We start from the raw sequence: 15,043 nt of genomic DNA, 5'->3' as shown, positions 1-15,043 counted from the left end.
GTGATGACAAGCATGGACTGCAGATGACATATTGTGCATTCGATTACATGTTTATGATTCTGGAGATAACCATATGACGGATGAGTGTAGACAGAATGATATATATGCAGAAAATACATCATCCAATACACACGCCATCGGGTGGCTGGGCCTTTGGAAGCTTTAATCAATATTACATCCAAATCACTAAGGGGGACACCGTATGTGTGCGTGCGTGCGTGCGTGCGTGCGTGCGTGCGTGCGTGCGTGCGTGCGTGTATGTATGTGTCTGTTATAAATAGTTGCTCCATATTGCTTGTCATCTGTTTGAGGATTCACCGGGTGCTAACACATCGTCAGTTGTAACTGGCTTCTTCAATGCGTTTGGCGATGAAAACTACAATTTACAATCTGTTTCAAAGCGGCCGGAAGAAGAATATGTAATCTTAATGTTGCCTTCCAACTCTTAGAAAAGCAAGTAAACTAAATACTATACATTAACAAAAAGAAAACATTTGTTTCTACGCTTTTTTTATTCGGTCGTTCCATCAAGGAAACATTTGAGTGTCAGTTTGGGGTAGCACTAATACTCCTCTCCTTCTTCCTCTCCCTCGCCCTCAACAGAGTCCACTCCAACCTCCTCGTAGTCCTTCTCCAGAGCGGCCAAGTCCTCACGGGCCTCGGAGAACTCTCCCTCCTCCATACCCTCACCCACGTACCAGTGGACGAAGGCACGCTTGGCGTACATCAGATCGAACTTGTGGTCAAGACGAGCCCAGGCCTCGGCGATGGCGGTGGTGTTGCTCAACATACAGACAGCTCTCTGGACCTTGGCCAAGTCACCGCCGGGGACAACAGTGGGTGGCTGGTAATTGATACCAACCTTGAAGCCAGTGGGACACCAGTCGACGAACTGGATGGTTCTCTTGGTCTTGATGGTGGCGATGGCGGCGTTGACGTCCTTAGGGACGACATCACCACGGTACAACATGCAACAGGCCATGTACTTGCCGTGACGGGGATCACATTTGACCATCTGGTTGGCGGGCTCAAAGCAAGCGTTAGTGATCTCGGCCACAGACAGCTGTTCGTGGTAGGCCTTCTCGGCGGAGATGACAGGAGCGTAGGTAGCCAGAGGGAAGTGGATACGTGGGTAGGGCACCAGGTTGGTCTGGAACTCTGTCAGATCCACGTTCAGGGCACCATCGAAACGGAGAGAGGCAGTGATGGAACTAACAATCTGACCAATCAGACGGTTGAGGTTGGTGTAGGTGGGACGTTCGATATCGAGGTTACGTCTGCAGATGTCGTAGATGGCCTCGTTGTCGACCATGAAGGCGCAGTCGGAATGTTCCAGGGTGGTGTGGGTGGTGAGGATGGAGTTGTAGGGCTCCACCACGGCAGTGGAGATCTGGGGAGCTGGGTAGACAGCGAACTCCAACTTGGACTTCTTGCCGTAGTCCACAGACAGTCTCTCCATCAAGAGAGAGGTGAAGCCGGAGCCAGTGCCGCCACCGAAGCTGTGGAAGATGAGGAAGCCTTGGAGTCCAGTGCACTGGTCAGCCAACTTCCTGGTGCGGTCAAGGACGAGGTCGACGATTTCTTTGCCGACGGTGTAGTGACCACGGGCGTAGTTGTTGGCGGCGTCCTCCTTGCCGGTGATGAGCTGCTCTGGGTGGAACAGTTGTCGGTAGGTGCCGGTACGGACCTCATCTGGAAACAAAGTTGTCACATGAGCAAGACAAAAATAATGTATATTTAGAAAATTTCAGTTTTACAGACTAAACTTAGATTTAGGATTATTTGAGAAAATGGTCATAAACAGATAATATTCAATACACTCACCCACAACAGTTGGTTCGAGGTCAACAAAGATGGCCCTGGGGACGTGTTTCCCAGCCCCGGTCTCGCTGAAGAAGGTGTTGAAGGAGTCGTCCCCACCCCCGATGGTCTTGTCTGAGGGCATCTGACCGTCGGGCTGGATACCGTGCTCCAGACAGTACAACTCCCAGCATGCATTGCCCATCTGGACTCCGGCCTGGCCGACGTGGATGGAGATACATTCCCTCTGAAAACAAATAAGGCGTTTTAGTTACACATCATTTTCCTGCTCACTTTCATCAAAAACCCGATTCTCATATAACTGAACCGGTTTGGCAATTCCACAATCATCTTCTTGAGAGTAGAATAACTCCATAATCACGACACTTTGTTAAAACAACAAAGGCAACTTACCCACTGATGTAGTGGGATAGTCCAGGGATAGGGAGTAGGGATGCGGAAACTTTTGTAAGAATCAGCTAGGTGGATTCATACAGTCTGCACGTAAGTTTTTCGATTCATGCCTCAAAGAACAGGAAAAATTACACAGTAAATCCTTTAATAAATAAAACCTAATCGGGACAGTTACATCTTCGACTGCATGAAATGGACATAACCATGGCAACGGCGGTAAACTCCACATGCACGCATACTATTTAATCCTTTTGTTATATCTGACTTGATTTTCTACAATTATTTACACATATAACAAATTTTGGTAAATTTTTATCTCCTGTTTACGGAGTTTGTAAATGATTTTATATTTAAATTTTAGATATATTACCATCGCGCTGTTGTCGCAATAAAAATGATTACGAATTTGAGATCAGTTAAATTTGAGATCTCGGAGATGTTCACATAAAAACCATTCTGCATTTATTATTCAGAGTGTTTTTCATTTGTATGTTGAAATACCAGTCCACTTCGGGATAAAGGGAACAGGGTAGGAATTACAATACCATTAACTTTGTTGTTTAGACTGTAGTGATTTTGGCATGAAGTTATTTTGGGATGATACTGGGAAAAGCGGGAAAGGAATAAGCGGAGGTTAACAATCTTAACTGTTGGATGTGGTCAAAGATATTTATGCTAAATATATGACAATAACAATTCATTGTGCTAAGGAGTAAAGGGATTAAAGCTAGTTAATCCACGAAAGTAGGGAAAGGCAGAAAAGGAACAAGATGTTGAGAAAATTTAGTTATTGTGACCGAACTTATGTCGTACATCCTGAATACAACTTCCCGTTGTGAAGACTAGAAGAGCTCTTTTATTTCCAATAGTATATTCCTTTAAACAAATCTGAAGTTATTATGTACAGGTAGATGCCATGGATTATGTTGCCTAGTTCTTCTGAAAATCGTTTGTTACCTTTTAATTCAATATCGCTCTTTATTGTTTTTAATTTTGCTGTCCCTAACTTACATCTTAACATTAACTAGTAAGTGTATTTGATGCATATAATTAATTTAAATATTCATTATACCACATATCGTGTATATGTACCTTAAAGGATGCATGTATAAAAGTCACATGTTTTGTCTTAATATTATATTGTAATACTCTGTGGTGCAAATAAAATTCCTAAAAAAGTAATAAATTTAGTAATTTAATCCTAACTCGTACCACAGCATGTATATATTATGTGTGTAACACAAACACACCGAAATCGAAACTGTAACAAATAAGTATTTGGTGAAAACCAGAAAGCAAGGTTCTCTTCTTACCATGATGTATAGTGTGTTGGAGAGGAGCTCAGTCGGTCTACAAGTTGCTCGAGTTGGTCTGTGGCGCACCTGGAGCTGGCCCGCTCCCATTTATACCACTGCACGTCGCCAGGGACGCTATTACGGGAGCTGGTTGCTAGGTCGACACCACGCCAATTAACAGGTTCGAGGAAACTGTTAAGCCCCAAAGTCTCACCAGGGAGACTATAGAATATGGTCTTACATAGAGGGTGATACGGCTTAATGTCACGTATATAGAGTCCTTATATCGAGCCATGTGGTTGATACATTTGTTTCGGCAAGGTGCGCAAATAGTTGTGGGTTTTTTTAGATTATGTTATTTCAAAAACATATTGCTAAAAATGCTATATGTAAATACCCTTTGGGAGCAGCCATCTGATATCCATGGGTCGGGGAAATGATTGTTTTAATGAAAGGTTTGCTCATAAAAATACCAAAATGAATAGTTTGCTGGCATTGGTGAAAAAAAAAATTAAATTGGTCTTGCGGGAAAAATACCCAAAAGTGTGTGTGTTAATTGTGAAAATGAATTCAATGTTTGATTTTGCTCAGTAAGTAAATAGTATGTTGGGTATAGCTGGGGAAACTATATCGTTGTCAAAAACAATTTTAAGCATATCGATAAATACATGTATGTAGTAAATAGAAAGTGGTGTAAAAATGTCTGTTATTATTTCTATGACATACACACATACATACATACATACATACGTACATACGTACGTACGTACGTACGTACATACATACATACATATACATACATACATATTCTTTACACCGATAAGGAATGATCGGTCACCTAGTCCCTGCGCCATGTTATTTTCCCTTCTTACTGTAATACTAGAGTCTAATTGAAGCAGGTCAAGATTTTCAACAGGTTTATACTCCAATCTCACAGGTCATGAAAACTAAAACAAGAAGTGCAGATATATAGATAGTTGAGGTCACATATATATAACCATTGAACATGCACCTATATTGTCGTGTATTCAAAACGACCCAGCCTTTGTTATAACATGTTGCATTTTCTACATATATCATTTTTTGGCATGTTATTATTGTTAAAGTGAGTCACAAGGAATGTTTCAACAAGTTTGGTGATTGTTGTCTAAATTTAGGAAAGCTCGCTTCTAATGCCGCCAAGGGAGATAACTCTATACTAAACGTAGTCACATTGGTTTGACTTTCTTGTGGGAATGGCTCACTGGGTGCATTGAAAACGATGATAAAGTCCATTTCTGAGTCACAACGTGGAATACAGCACTGACTCCATGATGCTTATAAGGAATATTTCTCGTTGTTTACTTCGCAGATTGCACCCACAGTTTAGGTAACTGTATGGTAACGAATGTCACATATTTTCGTGAGTGTTGGGTAACGACCAGGTACTCCTCTCCGTATCTACGCACATTGGGCGCATTTTACGGCACTGTCACGAGCTCCTGAAGCAGGATAGTGATGTCACTGAAATATCGGGCCTATGTATATAAGTAAATAAGCTTGAATATTATTAGGTCTGATGTTTCATTCATAGTTTTCCTGTTTCAGGGCCTTTGGTCACTGTCTATTTTGAAAATATATGTACGAAACCGGTTCAATTAGGCTGTCAGGTAAACTCGCATGTGCAATATCCCGTGTGTTGTTTACCTGTTTACCTTCTTCCTCAACAATACTGACTTCAGAAGGGTTATTTTGACACGCTGAGTTACGTTTGTGTATATTTTGGCTATCTGTGCAGACAACAGCACTAACAGGCTGGACTACCACCATGGCCTAGTGGATAGAGCGTGTGGGCCTAGTGGATAGAGCGTGTGGGCCTAGTGGATAGAGCATGTGAGCCTAGTGGATAGAGCATGTGGGCCTAGTGGATAGAGCGTGTGGGCCTAGTGGATAGAGCGTGTGAGCCTAGTGGATAGAGCGTGTGGGCCTAGTGGATAGAGCGTGTGGGCCTAGTGGATAGAGCGCGTGGGCCTAGTGGATAGAGCGTGTGGGCCTAGTGGATAGAGCGTGTGCCCTTACAATGGAAGGTTTTTGATTTGATCCCCAGCTATGTCGTACCAAAAGACATTTAAACCTGCCTGACACTCAGCAGTAAGGGGATAGAACAAGGACTGGTCGGCTCGGAGTCAGTATAGCTGCTGCTTGGTATCTCCAGAGGTGGCACTATAAAACTAGTCAAGACTAATGCAAGCAGACAAACAAACACACACACACACATTTTACCTCACCTCACCTCACCTCACCTCACCTCACCTCACCTCACCTTGAAGAAATTGATTAATACCTATATCTTTCAGCGCGACACCTGTTCGACATCACAACATTGATGGCAACGTCAACGCTACAGCAACCACAGTCACCATCCTCAGCAAGGAAGACGACACAGTAACATTTATAGATGCCTACAGCTCTGTTGGATTCAAACTCAACAATGGTTTCCGGATATTTGGGCCATGTGCTGTGTTTCCGCGATCAGTTCTTCATTGGAATGTACGTTTCTCCGTATACAAAAATAATAATATATTGAGGGATCAGTATACTTCCAAGATGACAGTTTGACCTGAATACATGCATGTAACTTCAACACGCTAAAGAAGGTTCAATGTGTTGATGTCCAAAAATGGAATGCTATTAATCCAGAATGCTATTAATCCAGAAACCTCAGTGTCAAGACAAGTCGCCCATCAATCTCATTAAAATCACATCTGAAGACATCCCATTAGGGGTCACATCAGAACGACCTTTCATCCGACCAATCAGAGCGTCGCTTACCAGATTATGAAAGTGACAGATGGAATGTGATTTCTAATCATGCAACCTTGAAAACTTTAACATGCGGTATTCTGAACTATAATTACGGGTTTAACGACTGAATCCATACAATGAGCCATTCTATGACCATCTATGAGCCATTCCAGAATATTTTTTTGTTCAGGTTTCAAATTTGTAATCGAGAATTTGTCAAAATATGTTTCGAAGCGTAGTCAACAATTTGAAATTAGTGCCTTAATGCACGAGAAAGCTGCCTTCCGATTGGTCGTTCCATTGGTCGACAAAGTTCGCAAGGTCGGTCAGACGTGATCCATTATGGGATGTCCTCAGATCTTTGTTGAGTGGTAGCGAGAACTAAGATCTGATTTTAATGAGATTGAGTCTCCCATGTAGATCTGGGTCATGAGAGGCGACTAACGGGATCGGATGGTCAGTCTCGCTGACTTGGTTGATGCATGTCATTGATCCCAATTGGGTAGATCGATGTTCATGAAACTCCAGACTATTATTGACAGACAGCCATCATGTGGCTGGAATAGTGCTGAATGCGGTGTTATACTACAGACAATCAGTTGTACACAAGCAGTGTATATAAAGGGACATTACTCTGTACCAGTGATTCATTCCTCCTCGGGGGGCGGTCGGGTCGGGTCTCGCGGTACAATCAAAATGGTTCAGTATATTGAGAAAATATGTAATCAAGTGTATTTCTTTGGGTTTTTTCTATGATGAAAAATATATGCATATTCCTGAAAACACCTCATTGTCAACATTCTAAACAAAATTGTAAGTGTAGGGCCATGGATATTTATCAACAAAGCAACGCTATGTTATGCAGGATAATCGAGGGGTTGATTCATTAAGCCAGTAATTTGTTAAACTTTGAACTCCACTCTCTGCAATTACAGGACTTCACTGAATCCATACATGAGTTGTGTCCCTTTGACCATACTTCAAACGTCATCTGCTATGAATATGTTTGTGTTTGCATAAGGCTTAAAAAAATAAAAGAATTGGTTTTCAGGCAATGGTTTTTGAAAATATAGTGCGGGCGGGCGGTGTCTTTTTTTGGGGGGGGGAGTGGTGGGGTGGTGTTGTCCAAACTAGTCTGTTACCAATAAACAGTTGTGTAATCAATAAAATAATTGTATACAATCAAACTGGGTAAGGGCCTCCCTTCATAAATGCATTCCTTGATGAGTAAAATACTGGAATACAAGATGGACTTGGAATATTTAAGGATTATTTATGTATATTTTTAAAAAGTTGAAATAAAAACGAAACATGCGGTGAACTTTATGATGATGTGGGCGGTGCCTGAGAACCAAGACTTTTCTTTTTTGGCCTAATATGACAGATCAGGGTAAATATGCTAAGTTAGACATGTTGACAGTTATTGAAGGTATTCATATATGTCATGTTGAAAGTTATGTTTATCATACATGTTGATATTTTGAGAGTGTGACACTGTCGTCTGTGAGGAATCTGTTGTTCAATACTGACATGTATGTTCATACACAGGTGAGCGGCCCGGAGGACATCAGCGTGGATTCTCTTTCACTTTTCACCATCTTAGAACCAAAGATAGGTATGTGTCAGAATGTAGACAGTGCCAGTGTGTAGGCTGTCAGTGTGCAGTGTCGGTGTGTTGACTATGTTAGTGTGCAGACAGTGTTGGTGTGTTGACTATGTTAGTGTGTAGTGTTGGTGTGTTGACTATGTTAGTGTGCAGACAGTGTCGGTGTGAAGACTATATTAGTGTGCAGACAGTTTTGATGTGTAGACTATGTTAGTGTGCAGACAGTGTCGGTGTGTAGACTATGTTAGTGTGCAGACAGTGTTGGTGTGTAGACTATGTTAGTGTGCAGTGTCTGTGTGTAGACTATGTTAGTGTGCACACAGCGTCAGTGTGTAGACTGTGCCAGTGTGTAGTGTCGGTGTGTAGACTATGTTAGTGTGCAGGCAGTGTCGGTGTGTAGACTATGTTAGTGTGCAGACAGTGTCGGTGTGTAGACTATGTTAGTGTGCAGACAGTGTCGGTGTGTAGACTCTGCCAGTGTGCAGTGTCGGTGTGTTGACTATGTAAGTGTTTAGACAGTGTGTAGGCTGTGCCAGGGTGTATACCGTCTCAGTATGTAGGCAGTGCCAGTGTGTAGACAGTCTCAGTATGTAGGCTGTGCCAGTGTGTAGACAGTCTCAGTATGTAGGCTGTGCCAGTGTGTAGACAGTCTCAGTATGTAGGCTGTGCTATAGTGTAGACAGTCTCAGTATGTAGGCTGTGCCAGTGTGTAGACAGTCTCAGTATGTAGGCTGTGCCAGTGTGTAGACAGTCTCAGTATGTAGGCTGTACCATAGTGTAGACAGTCTCAGTATGTAGGCTGTACCAGTGTGTAGACAGTCTCAGTATGTAGGCAGTGCCAGTGTGTAGACAGTCTCAGTATGTAGGCTGTACCAGTGTGTAGACAGTCTCAGTATGTAGGCAGTGCCAGTGTGTAGACAGTCTCAGTATGTAGGCTGTGCCAGGGTGTAGACAGTCTCAGTATGTAGGCTGTGCCAGTGTGTAGACAGTCTCAGTATGTAGGCTGTGCCAGTGTGTAGACAGTCTCAGTATGTAGGCTGTGCCAGTGTGTAGACAGTCTCAGTATGTAGGCTGTGCCAGTGTGTAGACAGTCTCAGTGTGTAGGCTGTACCATAGTGTAGACAGTCTCAGTATGTAGGCTGTACCATAGTGTAGACAGTCTCAGTATGTAGGCTGTGCCATAGTGTAGACAGTCTCAGTATGTAGGCTGTACCATAGTGTAGACAGTCTCAGTATGTAGGCTGTGCCATAGTGTAGACAGTCTCAGTATGTAGGCTGTGCCAGTGTGTAGACAGTCTCAGTATGTAGGCTGTGCCAGTGTGTAGACAGTCTCAGTATGTAGGCTGTACCATAGTGTAGACAGTCTCAGTATGTAGGCTGTGCCAGTGTGTAGACAGTCTCAGTATGTAGGCTGTGCCAGTGTGTAGACAGTCTCAGTATGTAGGCTGTGCCAGTGTGTAGACAGTCTCAGTATGTAGGCTGTGCCAGTGTGTAGACAGTCTCAGTATGTAGGCAGTGCCATAGTGTAGACAGTCTCAGTATGTAGGCTGTGCCAGTGTGTAGACAGTCTCAGTATGTAGGCTGTGCCAGTGTGTAGACAGTCTCAGTATGTAGGCTGTGCCAGTGTGTAGACAGTCTCAGTATGTAGGCTGTACCAGTGTGTAGACAGTCTCAGTATGTAGGCTGTACCAGTGTGTAGACAGTCTCAGTATGTAGGCTGTGCCATAGTGTGGACAGTCTCAGTATGTAGGCTGTACCAGTGTGTAGACAGTCTCAGTATTTAGGCTGTGCCAGTGTGTAGACAGTCTCAGTATGTAGGCTGTACCATAGTGTGGACAGTCTCAGTATGTAGGCTGTACCATAGTGTAGACAGTCTCAGTATGTAGGCTGTGCCAGTGTGTAGACAGTCTCAGTATGTAGGCTGTACCAGTGTGTAGACAGTCTAAGTATGTAGGCTGTACCAGTGTGTAGACAGTCTCAGTGTGTAGGCTGTGCCAGTGTGTAGACCGTCTCAGTATGTAGGCTGTGCCAGTGTGTAGACAGTCTCAGTATGTAGGCTGTACCATAGTGTGGACAGTCTCAGTATGTAGGCTGTACCATAGTGTAGACAGTCTCAGTATGTAGGCTGTGCCAGTGTGTAGACAGTCTCAGTATGTAGGCTGTACCAGTGTGTAGACAGTCTAAGTATGTAGGCTGTACCAGTGTGTAGACAGTCTCAGTGTGTAGGCTGTGCCAGTGTGTAGACCGTCTCAGTATGTAGGCTGTGCCAGTGTGTAGACAGTCTCAGTGTGTAGGCTGTGCCAGTGTGTAGACAGTTTAAGTATGTAGGCTGTGCCAGAGCACAAGAAACATCCCTGACTATTTCATCCTCACTGAGCAGACCATGAATAACATCCACCCAATCCACTCACTCATCCTTCACCTTTCAGACATCTTGGTTCTTGGCATCGGGGACAAAGGTGCAAAGTATGACACAGGTATCATCAAGTATCTCCGTAGCAACAAGATCAACGTGGAAGTCCTGCCCACGGTGAGTTCATCAGGTCGGGTGCCAGGTGTGGTTCCTGTGTTACGACATGGAAACAGGGCATATACAATATAGGTGGCCCTGCTTGGCGCTCAGCATTTACGAGGATAAAACAAGGCCTGATTGGCTCGGAGTCACTATACTATGTCAGATATCCACGTGACTTACACGGGCACTTAGAGAATGTAGGGTCTTATCTGCATGTTTTGTTTGCATAATTATGTACAATATTTTTGTTAATCATGCATGCACGCACGCACGCACACACACAATATGTAGTATGTTGTAGACAGTAAAACTGACTTTGATATTTTGAACCCCTCTCTTTTGAAAATGCTGGATCTACCCTTGTATCATTTCAGGACCAGGCGTGTTCGACCTTCAATTTCCTCAACTCTGAGCGGAGGTACGTGGCCGGCGCTTTGATTCCTCCCACATACGTTCACATGCAGCACGACGAGGATGCACTGGTCCGCACACAGCTGGAGAGACGAGGTTTGTACGAGATGGAGTACAACCGGACCCCTGATACCCCGGGGGAGTTCGAGGAGGAGGTCAAGGACATCAAACAGAGGATGTCCAAATATGTCTCCAGAGATGAGGATGACCCCTCCAAGAGAAAGTAATTCTTTATAACTTCCATGGAGAGTCGATATTACTCAGGAAGAACTTCACAAGCTGTGAAAAAAGACATTTGTGTTACAAGGTAATGTCCTTCAGAGGAATCAGGTTTATTCCTGGTACAGACTCGAAGGGGAATACAGACCATAATTGGTGTCCTATGAAGGATTCATGTTTTTGCCACTTCATTGATAGAGAGTCACATCCCCTGCTGTTGGTTAAGGGAACTACTTTGTTTCTGGGCAAGAAACGTTGTTATGAAACTTAGGTTGTTTTTACTAGACTGTGTTGTATAGTGGAGAAATAAACCAAGACTGACTCTGTATACCAAAAACTGCAAGTTCGTGTTTTGTGTTTAGAAAAGGTTACATTTGTCATGTATGTCAAGTGTATGACAATTTGTGTCTCATATCTCTGATCCATGTACTAAACAGTCAGACAACACTGTAACCTGACCCTATCTCTGGTCCAGGTAATAAACAGTCACACAATACTGTAACCTGACCCTATCTTAGGTCCATGTAATATAGTCAGACAACACTGTAACCTGACCCTATCTCTGGTCCATGTTATAAACAGTCACACAACACTGTAACCTGACCATATCTCTGGTCCAGGTAATAAACAGTCGCACAATACTGTAGTAGAATAGGTCTTCAGCAACCCATGCTTGCCTTAAAAGGCGGCTTTGCTTGTCATCTGAGGTGACTGACAGGATCAGGTGGTCCGGCTCGCTGACTTGGTTGATGCATGTCACTGATTCCAATTGCATGAATTGATGCTTAGGAAGTGAGTGAGTGAGTTTGGTTTTACGCCCCTTGTAGCAATATTCCAGCAATATCACGGCGGGGGGACACCAGAAATGGGCTTCACATATTGTACCCGTCGGGAATCGAACCCGGGTCTTCAGCGTGTCGAGCGAACGCTTTAACCACTAGGCTACCCAACCGCCCCAATTGATGCTTATGATATCAATCACTGGATTGTCTGGTCCAGACTCGATTATCTACAGACCACTGTCCAACAGCAGGAATATTGCTGAGTGCGGCGTTAAACAACAAACCAACAACACTGTAACCTGACCTCAGGTCCGGGGTGCCGTTGTTCAAACCTATCTCAGCTCTAAGGTGATCGTAACTCCCATTCCTTAACATAAACTTACGACAGTCGTAGCGCTAAGGTACAAAGACACCCAGGTAATAAGGCACACAACACTGTAACCTGACCCGTGTCTGTAGTCCAGGAAATAAACAACGGCGACCAAATTCACATAATTCATTTATTATTGCCTCACGTTTCTATGTATATCAAACAATACACAAAACAAGCCTACTGTGTGTGTATAATTTACAAGAGACACTTTTAATTGAGAACTAATCACTTACATTAATAAATGTAATAACAAGATGTATAAAGCATAGATTGTATGAACAAGGACTGCACAGGACAATTGTTCCATCTCACAGTGTACCAGCCATGCAGACACCTGGCCACATGAGGCTGCACTAAAGGCAGAAACATAAAAACAGCTTCTCACATTACCACCAAAAACCTTTGAAAATTCTAATACCAATTTTAACAAAATCAGCACTACCCTACTAATACATTTGGAAGAGTCCATCATGGACTGAGGGTAATCAGGTATATGACCCATATTTAGCACCACCAATGAAATATAATTTCAGCCATCAAATTAGTTCCATAGCTTTCATACCTGATATCCACAGAACCTTTAGTAAAGTAGCAAGTTTTCAATTCTACACAATAGTGAAGCACCAGAGTCAGATGAAAACTTAAAATAAATGGGATTTCTATTTCTGAATCATGTTTCGGCACCACCTAACTCCTGGATTATATGACTCTCAGACCTGTACCCGACAAAGTGTCAGCAATGTGATAGCATTTCCCTCAAACCACTAAATCATATTCAAATATTTCTTCACTGCTTTCTCAAAAAAGTTACGTAATTATTCACATACCATTACTGTGATATTTATCTTCTCCTGATATTGTGGTCCAATTTGGTCACAAAAGCGCAATCTTTTCGCGATGGCAACGAGATTTTAAACTATTATCAGATAAATATTCTTTCCACTATCTTCCATTTATCCATTCATAACTAAAAGTGCACTTACACCACTAGTCCAACAAAAGTTCAACCTGAACATCGCTCTGATTTGTTCGAGAAACAAATTTTGCTCATAACCTACTGCAGTCCAATGTCAGATTTCGGAACCAGGGGAGGTAATCCATCTACTGCATCGCAGGTGCCCAATGTGTGCGAGATGAAGGAGAATGTTAATCAATACAAAGGTAATTGGTGTATGATGAAGTATGAATTCATATAAAAATATATGTGCAAGAGTTTAAATGTTCATTTAGAATATCCGAGCTAGGCAAATTACTCCTTCGCAAAGTAACTATGTGAAAATACATCCTGTTTTTGTTAAGGCGGCCATTCCTGTCTAGGCTTACAACATGGTACAGAAATTTTACAAAGGATGGTTGGTAAAGCTAAGCAGTAATACACTTATAACATCTTATTAAAATTTCACAACAACAAAACTGCCACAAATTGTTCTTACGAAAGATCATGTATTGCCTTCAAGCCATTTAACTAAATCTTTACCCATTTGTCCAAGGTCAGTTTCCGCCCACCCCTTCCCCGTATTAAGGCCAACTGTTGTTAGTATGTATCGAGAATTATGACGGATGTCATCTAGGGTGGTTACCATGGTTACGTGAAGGATAACGGGGTATCTTTCATCTTTGGTATGTTCCTCCTTGGAAAGATGAACGACATCCGGTTGACGAATGTGGTCGTGTAGCTGTGATTAGCACTCATTCAAACGCAGCCTTCCATTCATCGGCACAGATATCAGAACACGCTACCATGCCTACTTGACAAAACAACTCAACTGATGATATTGATGTGTGAAAGTGACGGCACTCTAATTGAGACCAGTTATCTATTATGCTTTGAATGTTGCAGTCGGGGTAAGGGTAGATAACTCTAGTTACAAGGAGACCAAATATGAACATAGATCTTGTAAAAACAGTGTACACTAGTCAAGTTGATGGAGTTATCTCCCCTTGAGTAAGTTCAGCATGTGAAATTGCCAAGGGGTGTTTCATGAGATGATTGTATACAACGATGATTCAGACATTGAAGGATGACTTTCTACAATAAAAATCTTATTTACATTTGACATACATATCAGTTTGTGGATTAACATAGCGTCAATTCAAGCAAACAGGTTTAAATATATACCTGATAAAACATGTATAACTGATAAAAACACTTATTGTTGATGAAAAGAAAAGATAAAAATCTAAAACTATTCTGCTCAAAAACATACACAGGACATATATGTATATATTCATTCCCACCAGTACAAATGTTTAAAATCAACATATTTGCATTTGGTTTGTATTTATTTTACACAATTTGTTTCTACAACACAACTATAGTATTATTAAAATACAAACCAACAACATGTGTTAATATATATATAATAATAATATATAAACTCATTTTAATAAGCTACATAAAATGTGACTTCAGGATATTTGTTCTCATGGACATATACACAAATAGAGATTGAAAATGAACACAATAACGTCAAAACATCATAGATGAATACTTGGTTTTTGTGAGCTTTGTTTTATATATTATAATTGTATTATGAATTTGACTTTTTTTCATATTTTATATCATCTTTTTCATAATAAAGTCATAAGTTAACAACACAAACAATATTGAACACTTACTCATCACATTATAACACTGTATGTTCCTCCCCCCTTCACTTCGTCTGCACAGCCATAGCTGGGCACACTACCTTCCAATACAAGGAGCTTGACACTAGGATCCTACATGACAAGCTCTCTGTACAAGAAGCTTGACACTATGATCCTGCATGAGAAGCTTGCTGTGCCAGCTCTCTGTACAAGGAGCTTGATACACCAGGATCCTGAGTGACAAGCTTGACGTGC

General features: G+C 42.2%; 2 protein-coding genes across 2 annotated transcripts; one reads left to right on the top strand and one right to left on the bottom strand.

The window, feature by feature from the left end:
* Nucleotides 1-562: 562 nt before the first annotated feature.
* LOC139444627 (tubulin alpha-1A chain-like) lies at nucleotides 563-3,572 on the bottom strand. The gene is made up of 3 exons (XM_071225541.1): nucleotides 3,528-3,572; nucleotides 1,825-2,047; nucleotides 563-1,692 (listed from the first exon to the last, which is right to left on the bottom strand). The coding sequence occupies exons 1-3, from the start codon at nucleotides 3,528-3,530 to the stop codon at nucleotides 563-565; spliced, it is 1,356 nt and encodes a 451-aa protein (XP_071081642.1). The 5' UTR covers nucleotides 3,531-3,572.
* A 1,147-nt stretch (nucleotides 3,573-4,719) lies between these two features.
* LOC139444628 (NADH dehydrogenase [ubiquinone] 1 alpha subcomplex assembly factor 3-like) lies at nucleotides 4,720-11,374 on the top strand. Its single transcript, XM_071225542.1, has 5 exons — nucleotides 4,720-4,878; nucleotides 5,846-6,038; nucleotides 7,842-7,908; nucleotides 10,329-10,429; nucleotides 10,789-11,374. Exons 1-5 carry the CDS (start codon nucleotides 4,820-4,822, stop codon nucleotides 11,050-11,052), a joined length of 684 nt encoding a protein of 227 aa, XP_071081643.1. The 5' UTR covers nucleotides 4,720-4,819; the 3' UTR covers nucleotides 11,053-11,374.
* Nucleotides 11,375-15,043: the final 3,669 nt, after the last annotated feature.

This window comes from Haliotis cracherodii, unplaced genomic scaffold (genome assembly GCF_022045235.1).
Source record: "Haliotis cracherodii isolate W230 unplaced genomic scaffold, xgHalCrac1.p SCAF_6, whole genome shotgun sequence".
In the NCBI taxonomy this organism is placed as follows: Eukaryota; Metazoa; Mollusca; class Gastropoda; order Lepetellida; family Haliotidae; genus Haliotis; species Haliotis cracherodii.
Note: the sequence above shows the minus strand (reverse complement) of the source record. Positions and strands in the feature narration are given on the sequence as shown.